Source organism: Aptenodytes forsteri, unplaced genomic scaffold, assembly GCF_000699145.1.
Source record: "Aptenodytes forsteri isolate BGI_AS27 unplaced genomic scaffold, ASM69914v1 Scaffold53, whole genome shotgun sequence".
In the NCBI taxonomy this organism is placed as follows: Eukaryota; Metazoa; Chordata; class Aves; order Sphenisciformes; family Spheniscidae; genus Aptenodytes; species Aptenodytes forsteri.
In genome coordinates, this window is record NW_008795909.1 from 5,650,684 (window position 1) to 5,669,333 (window position 18,650).

Here is an 18,650-nt window from a genome sequence, read left to right on the forward strand (position 1 = left end):
GTAGAGGAGGGGGGGGGGGGGGAAGAGTAAAATTCATGGGTTGAGGTAAATACAGTGTAATAGGACAGAGAAGGAAGGGAAAATACTAATAATAATGATAAAAGAATATACAAAGCAAGCGATGCACAATGCAATTGCTCACCCCCTGCCGACCGATGCCCAGCCAGTCCCCGAGCAGTGGCCCCCCCAGCCAGCTTTCCCCCAGTTTATGTACTGAGCATGATGTCCCATGGGATGGAATGTCCCTTTGGCCAGTTGGGGTCAGCTGTCCTGGCTGTGCCCCCTCCCAGCTTCTTGTGCACCTCCAGCCTTCTCAGTCGGTAGAGCACGGGAAGCTGAAAAGTCCTTGGCTAGTGTAAGCACTGCTCAGCAACAACTAAAACATCAGTGTGTTATCAACATTGTTCTCATCTTAAATCCAAAACACAGCCCTGTACCAGCTACTGGGAAGAAAATTAACTCTATTCCAGCTGAAACCAGGACAGAAGGAAAATAATGTGTAGGAAACAATGAATAGACTTTAGGTAGCATTGCCTAACATGAGGACAACGGTTCTGATGATAAATATTTTGTAGGTCATTCATGTCTGGTAAAGGTGAGAAGCAATACATTCAACTTTTCATATTCCTTCCTCTAACTCCTTTTTTCAGCTGACTTGTTTGTTGGAGCACCTCACTCTCCTGATCCTTCCTGATGAGGGAGGAAATCACTGGTTTTGCCATTTTCTAAATAGGAAGAGCTGCGGCAGGGAAAACTACATCTCTTGAAGCAAATTAGGAGAGAAAGAGGTACACAGAGCAATTCTCAAAATTCTCCCCAGATGTCCAGCTCCCCTTGGCACCAGGCATTAAAGAAATTCCTATAAGTTTTCTGTCTGCATCTTTGCAAACCTAAATCCCTCTGAATGTCTGGCACTAAATCATCTACCCATGGTTACAGAAGGAATTTGAAGTATCACAGGGAAATGATCCTTCTTCAGCAACAAAAATGGTGTTTAATTGCTGCCTTTTCCATCTCGTGTGGTGCGTTCTAGAGAGTTTGCCAGCTTGAATTGGGCACATTTCAGCTGCCAAATTCCTTGTTGAGGGGAAACTCCCAAACTGCTTTGCATCAGGAATAAGTGTATGTATATAAGTGTACATATAAAAGAGTGTGTGTGTATATATATATAAAAAATATATATATATACAGTGTGTGTATGCCTGTGTATATACAAAAGATATTTACAGTATCAAGAAAATAAGAAATGAGGGAGCTTCTGAGATTCACAATTCTACTCCAGAGAATTATGCCTGTTGCTAGTGGCTCATGAAAACATTTGGAGTGCAAGTGCTAGGTTGTACTACGTTCCTCCTAAAACTTCAAGGTGGCAAATGAACACTAGTAAATTCTGAGTAGCTTTTTTTTTTAACTTGTTTAATTTTTTCCAGTAAACTCCCTCCCACCAGAAGCTCAGCTGGGACTGCTTACTTAAATTTATTTTGCTTAAAACAGGAACTGAGCATTAAAACCATTATTAATAAACAGTTTATTTTTTACTGTGAGGCATCCAATGTAATTCATAAATTATTGTCCATTTAAATAAATCGCTCACCTTTCCAGCTGTTTCTCTAATCAGCCTAATCCGAAGCCAATAAATTCAATGGGTGCTTTGCCAGTCACATCAGGGACTTTGGTGCAGGCACAAGCACTTTCAGGGCTCCTTCCCTCATCATCCCGAGTGTTACCGGGTCCTGTTGGAGCTGAGGCCCTGAGACATGCTGGAACTTCTGAGGACTTTGCCTCTTCACCAGCAGGTTGTCCAAGGTGGGGGTTACCATGCCTGGCCAACACTCTCCTCTTTACTTTTTTCTTACTCTCCTTGAATTCAAAAATGGACCTGTGAGAAATTAAAGTAGCTTAGCCACAGCTATCCTAGAAAAGCAAGTCTGCCATTGACGTAGCCAGCAACTTGCTCAATGACCCTTCAAGCTAACCCATATACAAGATCATTTCCTATGAAATGGAGTGGGATGTTCAGGCAGCTGGTTGGAAAGTGGAGCCTGTCTGTGACTATAACCCATAGCAAAAAAACCCCAAATCTCATTTTTAGCCCTCTCTATGGCTGGCTGTCTGTGAGCTTCCTGAGTTCAGGAGTAAACAAATGAGTTCACGGAAAATAATTCTACTGAGGGCTATGAAATAAAAATACAAAGACACTACCCTGACTCCAGAAATCACCCGTGAAGTTTGTTAGAGAGGCTTCAGGAGAAATGAGATGGGAAACAGAAGATAAAGGCAGCTGGAAATGGCTGGGTTGGTAAAATTCACCCCACTTCCAGTGACCTGCAAAAGCGGGGAAAGTGGGTTAACCTTTGTTTATAGAGATGTGCCAAAGATGTGCATTTTTCTTCTCTGCATCTCACTTTTAACTGACTTCTATTCCCAGTCCTCGTATGCTCCAGTGGCATCTGTGACATGATTCAAACAGGGGTGAGAGAGCCTGTGATGTCTGTAGGAGACAGACATCCTAGTTTTCTAGGAGAAACCAAGACATGTCAATAATTGCAGGTAGCTAGGTATTACTCTGCAATAATACAGAATACAACCAGCTGACTCTTTCTGTGATCTGTTCTAACTCTGTCAGGCACGAGAAAGCTGCCTTGATCCTGTGTTTATGTGTGCGGGGCAGACAGAAAAGGGATTAAATGCTCATTCTGCAATGTTTTTTCAAGCATCTGAGCCATCTCTGCTGACCAAGTAGCTGCGCTTTAGTGACTGTATCATCTGCACGGTGACATCAGCAGAGGTTTGCCATTAGATAACACTTCTCAGAAAGGGAAATTTAATCTATTGGATTACTTTTCCAAGTAATTGGGGGAAAAAAAATACAAACAGGGAAGCTTTGCAAGGCCTGAGTTTGTTTTTACTTATGATGTCCTTTAAAACAAAGGTTAACCATCTGGTCAGACAAGTCCTTGTAGGGCTAAGGTTCAAAACTGAAAGCAACAGCCCGGCAGAAGCATGCTAATAGTAGACGTGAGTGAGAGTTGTGTAGCAAGTCGGGGGCTATGATAAATATGAATTGTTACGAGAATCTGTGAGGGCTTGGGTGTTGGCTATTTTAGGTTATTTTCTCACTTTCTGAATTTCTAACATTACTTACTATTGCAGTCAGTCCAGTTGAGTGGTTTGTTTGTTTATTCTTTATGAAACCTATAAAAGAAAACCTTTTTAGGTTGGAGAGAGCTGGGAGAGAAGGATTAAGGCAGCCTGGGAGACTGTCCTCAGCCCCTCCATCCTGGGAGGCAGATTTCCTCCCTGCCACTTGACTTGGTTTGGGATCTTTTCCCTCGGCAGCCCTGTCAGGGGCCATTCCCGTGAGGCAGGATCACTAACAAAAGCCTGAAGGACTGTGTTGGGACCAGGGACTCGCTTTGCAGAACTGCCCCTTCATGTACTGCAGCAAAACTGGAGTTGGTGCCACTTGACGGAATTGGGTCCTGCGTTTGTGGATTTAACTTCATTTTCTGCTATGGGCCTCCTGGTATGTAAGAAAGCAAATTCAAGCATGCCACTGTGTTCACCGAGGCAGCAAACTTGGGGGGGGTGGAAGAAAATTCTCCTCCTTCTGCAGTTCATGGTGTTCTTCTAAACTATTTATAAATAGGTCTACTGTAGCCAGTGTTTGCATTTGGACGGCTTCACTGTTCTCATTTTCAAGGCTTCTCTCAGATCTGAAAGTAAAGGTCGGGTTGACTCCCCTCATTTGAAATAAAGAGGGGAAGAAAGTTAACCCTGTAGGCAGGTGGCTCTAACGCGGCCGTTCCCAGGAACACGAGTGAGTCCTCCCTCGTGCGCGGCAGGGCCATGGCAGCTCTGGGCCCACTCTCCCTTTTGCTCCGTTTTCATTTCCCTGCCCTGTTTGCTAGCTGATGGTAGTTCTAACTTCCTGCATCCTTTTAAAGAGATCCCCCTGCACATCATCTGGGATTCATGAAATGCAGAGATCTGGTAAGCAGCACAGATCACACGCTTCTGGCCCGCATTTGCCAGAAGCCCTGGATAAGTTGTCAGCTGAGTTTATACTTCACCTCCCTCCACTCTACAGAGGAATAATATATGGCTCCATTTTCTCCAGAAAAACTTGCACCAAAAAACAACAATCTATTTTGTGAAGGATTATTTTTTGCTGATTGAGAGGTGTTTGGAGATGACAGGCATCTGATCTCATCTTAAGCCTTAAATTGCAGTAAATCCTGTATTTATTTACTCTTTACTTCAACCAAATAGGACATTATCCTGCCTTTGAGTTAACTCTTTCAATGCTTGCCTTAGCTGAGTGCTGCATGCCAAAGGCATTATTATCTCCCATCACTGGACCAGGAACAGCACAGAGCCACCAATTCACGTATGAAACAGCTAAAACACTAAATAGGATTACATGGCTCATAAGACACAGAGAATCAGAACCAGCCTGTTAAGCAGTCTTGGAGTTGTACTGCATATATGTAACAATCATTTTGCTTCTGCATGGGGCAGCTGAAGGACAGGTAGAAGACTGAAACAGCCTGAGATACTGCGTTGTGTGTATGGGCACAGGATGCGATGCCTCATCATCTTCCTGAAGTTGGCATCCAAAGGCTGGGAGTAAGAAAGGTCTCAATGGATATCTTCCTGAGGTCGCAACATGTATCTGAATGAAGAAAACATGGCTTTGAATCAGGGTGTATAAAAATTCACTTCTGGAATGGAAAACTTTTTTTTTTTTTTTTTAATAATCAAGAGCACCTTCCCCTCTTGTATCCACAGGACCTGGCTAGCAGCCTTCTTAAGAATAGATTATCTTTGACTTAAATGTACATTTACTTTGGGATGGGTTACTAATAAATAGAGGTTTCTAGGTGTTCTGAATGTGGGGAATGTATGTGGTAGGCTGGTACATTACGAACCTAAACAAAGAAGACTTATAAGACTAAATATTGTTTTATTGCCTATTTAAGACTTTGAGATGAAATGTTTGTATAAAAGAAGGCGCATTATCCCAAGACAGTGGTTTTATTTCTGCTATTACTAACACAGTTTTACAAAGACCCAAAAGGTCTCTGTAAACTCTCTGCTCTGACTGAGCTATGAATTAAGGCCAAGATGAACTTCTCCCAGTGAGTCCCAATCACTGAGACAAGGCACCCACCTTCAAAGAATTGTCCTGGGCAATAAGGCTAGAGGTGGTCTGATCAATAAAAGAGCTAGTTCATACGCATTTTTACAGATGTATGGTTTTTTTCACCCAATGATAATGTGTGCAGGTGTAATTTCTTTTAGCATAGAAGCACTAAAAAAATTGCCGCTGTTCTCCTTGGATGCGTTCAGCTGCTCCTTGTTCTGAACGTCCCACGGGCTCTGAGGGATGGTTTCTGTGCAGGCAGTAGCTGTTACCCTGGCAAATAAATATTCACCCTCTGTTTAGAAATCTAATTTTCTTCCCTTATTTGTTGTGGGAAAAATTGCATGGCATTCTTGTCACAGAATTCCTTTTCTAGTTTTCCTGTGTTTTGCACTCTCGCAATCTCTGCAATTATCTTTGGCACAGCAATTATTATTGTACCAGCTGTAATTCTTGCAATAGGTGATCCTAACGAAACATTGCTAGGTCTCTTGTGAAATTCCAGCACTGGTGAGTACGGACCCCACCAGAGCTTTTATTACGGACTTTTGCTAATTTGTTTGGGTATGCACATGAAGGCTTTGATATGATTTACCTCACATGCTATAGCAAAGTGAATTGCCAAAATTATTTACCTCTGAACGACGATCTTTTATCTAGAAAAGTGCAGCTTATGGCAGGTGTTTAGGGATGAGTTTCTGCACAGTGTGTTTTTCAGTTGCTTGGCGCCTCAGTTGAATGGCACAGGTTTTAGTTTTATACATCGCTGAAAAAAGCAAACTTATAAAGCACTGTTCATGAGAACTATCTCTGTGTTTCAACAACTGTTTTAATTATTGCAAAACCATTTATTTTAATATATTTTCATTTCAAATTTAATTTTTTGTAGATCTATTTCAATTATAGAGACTAGTCATATATATATATATATTCATGGAGACCTTAAAAATTGAATTTGCTTTTTAAAAATTGAATTTGCTTTTATATTTCTTCCATTTACATTGATTAAATGTCATACCCTAAATAATTCCCATACCCATTAACATATGATTTGCCCACCAGTAATTACTTTGTCATCCTTACTTCCTTAGGCTATTTTCAACTTTAAGCCACTGTTAATCCATGACCTTAGTGCTTTTGTCTTCAGGTCTGAATTATATAAGTATTATGGAACAAGGATTGAAATGAACTACTTTTGGCTTTATTGTACAATTACAGTCAGCTGATTGGCTTTTCTATTTTCACTAACTAAAATAATAGAGTAAACTTAATTCCTTTATGAAAGGATCATAAGATTTTTTTTTTTTCTTCTTTCCCCAATGTGGCAAGGCCAAATAAGAAATATTTCTAAGGGGAAAGTAAAAATGGAGGAAAATAGCAACGGTCTGCTTTTCTGGGTGTTCAGGATTGCTGCCAAGTGGACACAAAGACGACTGAAGCAGGAATGTACCCCGCACTCTGCAGTGGCCACTGCAATGGTAATTGAATAAAATCTGCTGAGAGGAAAAAAAAAAAAAAGGCACCTTAGTCATGGAGCTGAAATGGAAAAGTAGGCGCCTTTAAAGGACCTTTTTGTAGTGTGTCTCCTCAAACTCTTTCTCCCTCCATGAGACTACCCAAAAAGCAGAACACCTGTTGAATGTCAGGTTTCTTTTTGGATGCAGGAGTGCAGCATCACATAGCATGGTCATGTCTCTAACAGGCTGGGCAGTTTGCTGCTGCTCCTGTTCCAGGCAAGCCGACAGATTCTTGTTTGAAATGCTATCTCTAAGCTGCTTTTGTTCAATTCCTTACTTTCATGAAAGGTTATAATCAAAAGGCCAGACTTCTGGAAGAGTTTGGCTCCCTTGTACGATACTGGTTTCCAAGTGGCATGTAAATAAGGGGTCACATTTTCCAAAGAGAGTACTGCCCCACCGTCAGTGCTGTGGGAAATCTGCTTTGCAGCTCCACGGCTGTATTTAGGGGGAAACATTGCTGACAGGCTGAGTCAGTGGCCCAAATTCTCCTCCCTTTATCCATATAACCACATGAAAGCTTGTGCCTCCTATCCACAGAGTGTGCATGAATAATTTGCTTGGCATGGGACTGGAGCTAGCTAGCACAATAACTATGCTTTTGTAGGCTCCATATGTCCCTTGCCTTGGAGCTTTTCAAATGATACAAAACTCTGGTACTGTGACTAAAATAAGAAAAGCCTGGGCAATGACTTCAGAAGCAATTGGGAGTGACCTAAAGCTCATGAAAGGACTCTTGGCTTCAATGGATACTGACCCAAGTCCGTAAGAGACTTAAGAGTTACGTCTAGACCCTATGGAGATCCTGGAATGACCCTGTAGTCTGCAAAGGGATTGTTTTTTCCAGCCAGCGCAAGGGAGTCTTAATTTCCAAACACTTCAGAAACACCAGATTCTTTAACTGTACTTCTCAAAATATGCTCAAGAAATATGTGTGCACACACATTGCCCATCCCTCTCCTCCTCTATGCATTGAACATTTTTGGTTTAGGAGAGTTCAGCAACGGAAGCATAAACCTTCTGTTTACATCTATAAACAAGATAAGGTACAAATTGCTGCAATACAAACTTCCTTGCTTTGTCCCTCCACTGACCTCGGCTATAAACGACAAGGAGCCTCCTTTCTCACAGTTGCAGGAGACTCCAGCCTCTAGGACAAAGTTTCAACCAGCAAACGTGCTTGCAAAATCTTCTGTGTGAATCTTTCCAACTGCTATGTTATTCATGCGCCACCCGGGGCCAGGGGGTTCATGGCTGCGGCGTGAAGGCCAGGGCCAGGCGCTGCTGTACTCACACTTGCAGGGTACTCCAGACACCTCCAACTGCAGGGTGAGGCTGTTGCATTTGCACGTGTTTCCTGAAATCAGGAAACGAGCTACATGCACTTTTGCCAAAGGGCTTGGATAGAGAAGTGCACGCTTGTACCGTATGTCAGCCTAACTGTCAGCAGACATCCATGTCACTGTTTCACATACATTTCAGACTAACTGTCAGCAGACATCCATGTCACTGTTTCACATGCTCATGTCTTCTCCCGGAAGCTCTTTGCTGGGTCAAATAAATTGGTTGCAAAATATCTAAGATTCTGCTAAGTAAACACAAGTATAATTAGATTAAAAAGCTACTCATGCATTGTCTTATTTTTATAGATTTCAATGGATGCAGAAAGAAAGAGATCTGTCGATAAGACAAGAGCTGGTTTCTAGGCACAGGAACCCGACTCCTTGGTGGCCTGGACTGACGACACATGGCCTGAAGGAAGGACACAAGCAGAGGGCTGGGGCATTGAGAAGAGTCTTAGGGAATGGGGCAGAAAAGCGAAAGGGACTTCCGTCCGTGACAGCTGTAACTATAGCTCCATGCACTGACAGATCTCACAGCCCTTTCTGCTGAAAGCTCACAGCCATTGGCAATCCTAGCCCGCTGCACGTGCATGCCATTGAGACCATGGTGGGGTTTTTTAATCGGAATTTGTTAATCTGGGATTTCCACAGCCATGTCTGTTCTGGGTGCTCGGTGGAAGCTATCACACTTGGTATCAATGTCAGACCGTAGGGCAGTGCAAGGTTGAGCTTTTCTACACCAACACTGTATTTGCAAAAGGGCGAGAGTGACGATGATGTTTGTATCTCCCCAGGCAGGGCTCGGGTCCCTCTCCTCCTGGAGCAGCTCAGCAGAGGGGCACAAGGACATCACCTCTGGCGCAGGTCACCCAACAGCAGATCCCTGGAAGATGGACTGGTGCTCAGGTGAGGCACTGCTCTAAGCTTACCTTGTTCTTACCCTGCCACCATTGAATGGTCACTATTGGCATGCCCTGGAGATGGCATGAAATGGCCCTAACAGGGCAGCAGTTCTTATATGTTTAAGCAATGCGGAAGCTCTTCTTTCATTCCTTGTGCTGTGCAACAGGCTGCAGGAGAGTGGCTCAGGGATAGCTGCAAGAGGGGAGGGCCATGGGGGACAGTTCTTGGTCAGAGCTGTTACAAGGCTGCCAAAGCAGCAGAGAGGCGGTAACTCTGGATCCCTCCTGGTGCTCTCAGTAGAAGCACGTCAGATCTTGAAAACTGCTGACTCCTGGCCTAGAGGCCTTTTGTCTGTTCATAGTGGTGTTCAAAAAAATGTCATGTAGTCAATTAGATACTGCTGCTCTAAACCAGGTGGTTTTATGTATGTATAACCAGGGCTATAAAATTACATTCTCGCTGTTCAGAGGGGTTAATTAATTCACAGAATCAAACAGGATAAGCATACGTTTGTTTTAATGATCCCAGTACTACACATCTGTTTTGGGGGGGGGGGTGTGCCCTTTTGGCTTGTGGGGTGTTTGGTTGACCTGTGGGTGCTGGGAGATGCCAGCATGGCTCATAAGCTATGATGGGTTGAGGGCTCTCAGCCATGGGCCAGCATCTCCCTGTCCTGGTGTTGCATGAACGTGAATGTCCACCTTGTTGGTAGATGAAATGGCTCAGATTTGGACAATTCTCTGTTTCGAATATAGGCTTTGAGTTACAAAGAGCTGTGGGCAGGAACCTGCTATGAAAACAGTATGGAGAAACAATGCTGCTGCTATGTACCAGTTTTCCCTCTCTATGTAACAAATGCCACTCTTAGCTGGCCGGGTAGCATGGAGTAACGCATTAACTCAGTGTGATAAGGCAGGAGAACTCCAATACCAGCTCCATTTTCAGTCCTGTGTTTGTTCTGCAGTTAGCACAAAGGGGTCTTGGTCCCCCAGTAGGCCCGGTCATGTCAAAACAATGTCAGTTAAGTCAACAAATCCATTTGTGTTACAGTCATTTCTAAGTCATGCTTCCTCCCTTTAAAAATTCTGGATGGGAATGTTAGGGATATTTAAGAATTAAGCTGATAAAACATGGGGAGAAAATGTGGAAACAGCTGGTTCGCAAACGTGAGCCTGATTCCCATCACCAACATTCAGTAATGTTATTTTTATATTCTAGCATATACAGAAAGTAGAGACCCCTGAAAAATATGACAAGTATATCCCAAAATACACGCATTGTAGGACAGGAAATTACCTCCTTAGCAGAGCTGCCATATCTTCAGGCATGCAAGATGTGCTGTCCACGTGCACATCTCCTTGGGTCTGCCATGCACCTGCAGGTGATGAGGAGCTCCAGCAGGGTCACAGTTATCAGGAAGGCCCAAATGGTCCAAATCCTCTAAATATGTCTGGGTAATATTTCCGGCTGGGAAAGAAGTGTCATGCCCTTAAACCGGGTATATGGGAGCTCTGTTCCTGGTGTCATCAAATTCAGCCCCTGATATCGCAGGTAATAGTGCTATAATCCTTATTGCAAACTGATCGCACTTTTTTTTAGAAGTTGGGTATATGAAAACAGCATCTATATTACTGGCAGGTTGCTAGCTAACTCTTCCAGCCATACTGCTTATTCCTACTAGCATCCTTATGGATCCTCTCCCAGCTCATCCCTCCTTGCAACCAAAAGATAAAGTAAGGCTTGGTTTAAAAGTTTTGGGAATTTTGAGGACTGATCCATGTTTTTGTGTGCTTAGAGTTGACAAAATTAGCTGCTTGCTTCATTGACTGAAAACAGATAAAAAGAAATACCTGCTAGTGCAATGACTAATTCATCGGTGAAAGAAAGTGTCGCAGGATACTATTTGGGATGAAAACTGCTTAATGTTAGCCTCCACAAGTCAATCTGCTACCCATAAAGGAAGGGATTCCTGCCGGCTGTCCTCTCTTCAGGAAAAAAACGAAGACAAAAAACCCCCTCCTCTTAACACTGCCTGCATTTAGAAACAGCCTACATTTTAAGTAATTAAAACTGATGATCCTGACAAACATTCGCCTCCAAAGAAATAGTCTATTGTAAACGTAAACTCTCAAGATCCTTCCAGGCATACCAGCACAACTCTCTCCTAAAAATTCTTCCCAAGCCATCTGGTGCCTTATCTTTGTAGGAAAGCCATACAATAACTTTAAAAGAGGATTGTTGCTAGCAGGCTTTAGTCTCAGGACTACAGATTCCCTTGGAAGTATCACAGCTAGCTCTGAACCCGTCAGCCAGGCAGCTCTGGCTGTGTGAATATTCCACTTCTTTCTATCATGACCCAAAATGTCCAGCTGTGGTTCTTTGGGGAGATCCCTTCCTCATGTGATTTGCGAAGGGACTGAAGGAGTTACAGGGAGAAGCTGGAGACACTGTGTATGTCCAAACAGGGATTTACACTCCATTAATTCTCTCTACGGCAGCCCAGCCTGAGTGGCATGACATGAATGTGGTTACAAAGGCTGCAGCCAATTCACATCGTTCGTGTAGCTCTCCCCGCACCTGCGAGGGGAACGTATGGATTCCAGGTTTGCTCTGTACAGCCTTTGCCATCAAAAAAAAGGTATTTAGTGAGTGAGAAGGCAGGAAGATGTGGAGCAGAGATGGCTGATGGAAACAGCTGGGAAGGCGAGGACAACTCTGTTTCAGCTTTGCAGATCATCTTGCTCTCCCTTGGTTGCATCACACTACTTCTGAGCCTGTTCCTTAACATCTCACCTAAACTCCATCATGTAAGAAACACTGAATCCCTACTGTTAAGTGCCCTATTTTGGTTGCACAAGCAGAGCTTGACAGTGAAGTTAAGCAACAAAACCAAGGCTGCAGGCACCTGACAGCAAAGCGATGATCCGGGTACAAACTGGAGCGAGGGATCCTGTGTTAGCTGTGCCCAACTGCTCAGGCGGGGCGAGAGCCATTGTGAGAAACAGGCAGGTTGTTGCAGACTGTACAGCTGAAAATAGAACGTGCCGACCGCTCGCTCATCCAGGGCAAACACGACATAATTGGGGAGAAACTGAATCTCCTTTTTCAATTTTTGTCACACGTTTATATGCTGACTCTCTACTGCCTAAGCATCCCTAGTCTGTTCCTTATCAATGCTGGTTTCAGAGGAAATGTGGAAACTTAGGTGCAAGAGCGTAGGAGCACGTGTAGGAGGAGAGCTCCTTCCTCAGCACACCCCGCACTGGGCAAGTTGGAGAGTTGCTGGAAGTTGCATCTGCGCTATCACGTTTAAGCAGCGGCTCTTATTCCTTTAGCATCCAGGGGAGCAATCCCGCATCACCGCTCTGGTCTGGTGCACCTTCTGGCTGTAGTAATGATATGACGCCAGCAGTTGTACTGAGTGATGGAGCTACCATTAGATTATCTTCTCCCTCCCTGTGGCAGTTTGTGCTGGCAACCCTCAGCTAGCTGGGCAGCATTTTAAAACACTCGTTTTTGGTGATGCACCTTAGAGAGCAGAGCCATTTTTCAAAGTAAGAGAGAAATTTTTTTTTTTCAAGCTGTTGCATCTTGATAATGAAAAACTGGGCGGTACGTATGCTTGTCAGGTGAATATTAATAAGTATGATGTGATGCTGTAAAATAGCTCCTGGAAATGACAGAGGCCCCAGTTCTGCACTTCTCCAAGTCAGTGGACGTTTTGTTGATGAATTTTGACAGGAGCTGGATTAGGCCCAAAACATTCCCATTTTTTAGCCACTGACAATTTTTTTGATGGTTTTATAACCAGTACAGACTTCCTACCACTATACAAATACAAGAACATCGCAAAGATTTCCCCCAGGGAGATGGCTTTGCTGGCTACCTTGTGACACCCGTAGGGAAATCAAACAGTTTAGGGAAAAAGAACTTGGTATCTGTAAAGCTGCTCAGCTTTTTTTCCTACTCTAATGGATATTTGTATTTTATTATCTCTGGAGACAATCTACTATTTGGGGAAAGAATGAAAACAACCCTCCTAAAATAGAGTTTTATGGTGTAATGATCCCTGCACTGAAATATTACATTGTACGCTTACACTGCATGCAAGCTCGAGTGGGAGGGTAGAACTGATCACAGGGTCAGAGCTCCACAACTCCGTGTCCTTTGCCAAATCCACCATCTCAGTTTCCTCCTCATAAGGTGATGGTGATACCTTGCAGGGCTGTTACGATAATTAGTTTATATGAATAAAAGTACATGGCTCGAGGGGTAAAGCTTTTTGTACCTGCAGAACTTCCAATATTCCCAGGTTGCCTTTTGGTGTGGGATTACAGAACATCTGCTCTGTTTAGTCCTCCTAGTACGACTGTTAATGTTTTGGCAAAGGCACCTGGAACACAGCATAGATGCACATGTACATAATATCACAAGTCAAAAGGAGTGTATTCAGGTCCCGTTTGATTTACAGCATGTCAAACACAAAAGATAACCCAATATACTGCTTAGCTTGATGGCTTAATTTGCACAAAAATGGGAAGATCCAGAATTAGGTGTTTCTCAGCTACTTTAGGACCCGTCCCAGATTGCTACCTGTAGTAAAAAGCGTAGGGGATGAGGTCTACAAGTGCTTGTCAGGCCAAAGGAACTGCCAGGCTGCAGTGAGACCCAGAAGTTGGGCTACTCTGAGCATGCCTTTTCCACAAGGCAGATAAGAGGTGTAAGCAAAAGGAGCAGTGTGCAAATGGTCTGCGGCAATGCTGGGAGCAGGGGAGGGGCGAGCTGGAACTAGCAGTTTTAAGTGGAAAGCCTCAAGGGATCATTATGTCCATCACTGCTGACCTGAAGCCGAAAATCCCACACATTTGCAGCGTCTACGTGGGCTTTGCTGTTCCTTCCACCCAGTCCCTAGTTCCTACTCATGTATCTGTTTTCCAGGGTCAAAGTTGTTTCTAAGGCAAACGGAGAGCCAGTTTCCTTGCATGTGAGCGGAGCAATATGAGAGACTTGTTTGCTTTTCCTCTTTCACCTTCTGTTCCCAAATGGTGGCTCCCCACCCAGGCAAGGAGCAGGGATGGTGTCTGCAAGGACAGGGTTATACTTGCCGTTTCCACTGCACCCAGCTTGCGCCTCTGTGCAGAGGGATGGCTCCCACAGGACACAGCTCCTGCTGCAGTGCACTGGATGGGAAGACATTTGAGTTCATGGTTTGACCCAGGACCAAGCTGAAGGACACTTGGGTCTTATTTGCTTGGGTGACCTTGAATTAGTCACTTCAACGTGCACATCTCAGCATTCAGGGGACTGGGATGGGACTGAGAGTTGAATTCTGCTCTGCAGCATCCAGGCACATCATTTCACGTCTCCCTCTGCCACCAACCCTAAAATGGGGACCAGGATGCGGGTCCGCAGAGGGCAAGCTGTGACAGCAGTGATAGAAGTGCTGTCCTGGTATTGCTGTGAATCGGACATACCACTTTCCAGTCTTCTATGGGTTGGAGGAGCAAACTGCAGAGCAACCGAGCGATTCAGACCTCGATGGTAGCCAGCATGCTACATGGGGCACGGCTCGGGGTAAGAACAGAGAGCCCTACAGAGGAAGCAGGAGCTTAAATGGCTACCGTAGAGGAGTTAAACTGTATATTTAAATCCTTTTAAGCAGGATCAAAAAGAGTTGGCTTGGCACAGGCAAGAAGTTTGAAAATTAAGTATACACCAAGAACCTGCAAGTCTCAGCCCCTCCAAATAAATGGGAAAGGCTTAAAACAACTTAAAAATCCAGCCTTGACACAATTGCTGAAAATGTTCCTTTAAAGAGAAGCCCTTATGTGAAAGAACAGCTTCCTAAACTGAGAGAAAGGCAGCTCGGAGCGGTATCCTTGTTACCAGCATAGGCAGATGAGTAAGAGAGGCTGAAATCCAGCCAGCAAGCAGTCGTCTGTTTGAAGGGAATGAAATCTTTCACTTTCTGACCACACAGATTAGACACGAGGAGAAAATGTTTGCTGTCTTCGGTTATCTTGTGGCATTGAAGAGCAACCATCAAAGGGAAACAGTCTGCCTTCTGGGATAATCGTTGGGCAAGCGAGTGGATGCAGCAGATAAAGGAAGATGACGCTTACCCGGAGAGGCTGAGCGGCAAAGAACAAAGATTAGTGACTGGGGATTGCCCTCACCTATGGGGAAAAGGAAATGGTAACAAGGGTGAAAAGCAGTGCAAAAACCGCAGGAAATTTGGATTCCTTGAGTGTATTCTTGCAGCAGCGTGCGCTGCCTTAAATTTCCCACTGAAGTTTTGCTGTTGTGATCAAGTTCTCATTTTGTAGTTTATAGAAGAGGCATTTGCAGCTCAACTTTTCAGTATTTACGTAGGCAAAATTCCCAGTGTTTTAAGGGGATTTTTCCGTGGGTAGGTATGGGCTTTTAGGGGTTACTTTTGACTGGGTGAGGACTTGGAGTCTGCACAATTACCATAGCGTAAGTATTAATAGATCCTTCCTAATAGGAAAGTTATTTGAATTTAAGATTGTAGCTTAGTTTCTCTAAACTCCACATAATCTATTTACTTACGCTAGAGCTTTCCTTCTGCACTTCCTAATCTCCAGCTATAAAGATTCAAAATGCTGCACAACATGCAACTTTTCTGTATATCGATAGAAATGGCATTGTAAGTAGGTAATGCCACGCTCCTAGAACATATTTAGTGCCATTGCAAAGCCAGGATTTGGTCCCGGGAGCACTTCATCCAGTCCCAACTCTGCCCTTGTTAGTCCCTCCATAGGTCAGCTCCCCTCTTCTGAAAGATGGAGGGGTTTTGTGTCTTGCCTACCCTCGTGTCTGTACATGCCAAGGTTTCAGATCAGTGAGTGAGCCTGTGAGGATGCTCCTCTACAATACGGCCTCATTCCATTCAGTGCAGTGCCAAAAAGGGTCCAACCCACCCAAGTCACAGGTACGTGCTGCCACTTCTCACCCCGTGCCGGCTCCCGAGTAAACCCCAGAGCCAAATTAACTGGTTACCTTGTAGAAAACTAACTAAGCAAAAAAAGCACCGCTTTGATAGGTTTTCCTGTGTCAGTGAGCTGAACAGGAGCAAAGCAGCTCCCGGCACAAGGGGATGCTGAGGCTGGGAGCGGTGGGATGTGGGGCGCTTGTGAAATGGGGACGGCGGCTGCCCTGGGGCACTCTGCAACCCAGATAAAAGAGCAGCAGACCTGTTTCCCAACACCATCCTGATCCGAGGACGAGGAGGTGAGCAAAGGCTGCACCCCTCTCCCCCAGGACACCGGCAGGACTAGCTCCACGTAAGCCTCCTCCCCTCCCCTCTGACTCAGTTCTAATGCTATGCTCAGCTTTTCACTCTCTCCTTCCTCAGGCAACTCGGCTCACTTTTCTTCACTCCCCCTTTGTTGACCGGCAGTTTGATATCGCTCAACACATCCAACTGGCAGCGCCGGCTCGCCCCGGCACTCCTGGGATACGTGTCTGCACCCACCTGAGCGCAGGATACGGCCTTCCCCTCCCCTGCCACGACTTCTGGGGCCATATCCAAAGCTCAAGCACCCTGTATCCCTCTCATCGTGAAGTCCAAAAGGTTTGGGGCACACGTGGAAGTTGTGGGAAGGCGCTGGAAGAGCGTCAGGGGTTCAGTAATGTACAGGGCGCTCCTGCTAGCCCTGCAGAGCAGCACCACAGCTCAGGGAGCAGATATTATTCCTGCTATGAGTTAAGTCATTTATTTGACAATGAGACAGAGAAAGCCCAAAGAAAAGAATTGGAGCAAGAAAACATGCCTGGAGGGAAGCCTGGGCTGCTATGAGATGATGTTACAAGATTCCTCTTTTTGTTCATCCAGCAGCCCAAGGACCTCGGTGGCTTTTCCGACTCAACCACGACACAATTCAGTGTGGGACAGGGGGGGGTGCCACGCTTTTTCATGCTGAGCCAGGAAAGGCCATGCAAGCCAGGGGTTTGCGTGGAAGCCCCAGCAGGCTTCACAGATTGAAGTTATTTCTTTACTGAAGGAGTGGTTAAACATTGGACCAGGCTGCCCAGGGAAGTGGTTGAGTCACCATCTCTGGAAGTATTTAAAAGACGTGTAGATGCGGCGCTTAGGGACATGGTTTAGTGGGTGGTGGTGTTGGGTTGACGGTTGGACTCGATGATCTTAGAGGTCTTTTCCAACCTTAATGATTCTGTGATTCTATTTTAGAATAGTTTGGTCTATCTTCTGAGGATTTCTTTCTTAATGTGTGTGCATGAGCAAGCAATTAGCTGCTAGGATAGGAAGATGTTACTGTGCAGGCCCTTTGCAGCATTAAAAGCAAATCTTGTCCAGGTTCGCTCATGAACAGGTGAGTGCATGGAGATACAACCACGTTTGGTTATTGGGAAGAGCTGCTCCTGGCAGTAGATGACACCTACCAGAATGGGCACGTCACTGCTCCTACACACCCACAATGGAAGCAGGGAGACACCTCTGCTCCCCAGAACTGGGGGACATCAGGCAGCCGTGGCTGTGCTCACGCCAGCCCTAAGGCTTCTAAGGCTGAGAAGACCCAATGCCGTTGTTGGAGCTGACTGCATGCGAGCCAACTCAAGTCTGGAAGCATCCTGGCTTTGCCAAGTCCCCGAAGCCAATATGGGTGAGTTGTCTTATGTAAGCATCCTAGATTTAAATTAAACGTGGTTTATAAGCGTGGGCACAATGCCATGCCAGGAGGCTATGTGCCATTGCACCTTGCCCTAAAGGTGCGCTGACTTGGGTGTCCACCAGCGTGGAGATTCCTGCACTGTGCTCAGCTGAGGGCCTGCCCGGCCGCCCTCCCAGCCCTGGCCAGCCGGCCGCGGAGTTAGACACGTGGCTTTGCAGGTAATGCTTTGCTTACTTTGGCTTTTATATTCGTTGTACAAAATTAATAATTTACTGCTAATGGTTGAGGTTTGTAAGGCTTCACCAGTTAGTTTAGAAGAGCCAGGAGGTGTTATTCTGCCCAGAAGTGGATTCTGGATTGATTTTTTTTTTTTAAAGCTTTCCCTTTCTGCAGAAAATATTGGTATTTCTATTCTTTGTCCCAAAGTTGAGCGAAGAAAGTACAGAACTTTGAAATTTCCTATGGAAGTGCAAATCCGAACTTCCAATCATCTATTTTCTTTTGCCTTGCCTAGGGGCTTTAAATTTCATTGCATCTTTCCCCATTTTGAAAAAAAACAAACAAACAAACCAAAACCAAGGTTTTGGATTTTGGTTTGAGGGAAGGGTAGAAGTCAATGCTTAATTACATTTAGCTTTAAAGGATGTCTTAATTTTTTATAGAAAACTTCCAAATTGTAAAACAAGACAAAATAAACTCAGATAAGGCAATAATCTTTCTTTTCCCTCAGGGTGCCTGAAAACTGCACAACATAAACATAGCCCTAAACAAAAGTTGCTTTAAGCACCTCATATCTGAGCAATGCAACTGCTATGAAGAGTGTCACACGGGGGATTCTTCGATTGTTGGTATGCTTCTTCGAGCTGTCTTTAAAAAAAAAAAAAAAGGGAAAAACATCAATTATGTAGGAAAACTCGGCTCTCCTCCCGGTGAGTGACGAAGTGGCTCTTCCCCGCGGGACCTTGCAGATCAGGCAGCAGCCGGTGCCGCTCTGCTCGGGCCCATTTGCGTTTTTACAACCACTTTGCCAAGGAGCCGGCGGGGAGCGGCTGCGGCCGCCCGGGCTGGGGGTGCGGGGCTGCGGCTG

General features: G+C 44.9%; 1 protein-coding gene across 1 annotated transcript in view; it reads left to right on the forward strand.

The window, feature by feature from the left end:
• The first annotated feature begins 17,470 nt into the window (after window positions 1-17,470).
• The window catches only part of ADAMTS9 (ADAM metallopeptidase with thrombospondin type 1 motif 9), an 86,864-nt gene continuing 85,684 nt past the window's right edge, over window positions 17,471-18,650 (forward strand). The window contains exon 1 of the mRNA XM_009284512.2: window positions 17,471-17,554. Within this exon, the coding sequence (XP_009282787.1) occupies window positions 17,471-17,554 (84 nt within the window). The remainder of the gene's footprint in view (window positions 17,555-18,650) is intronic.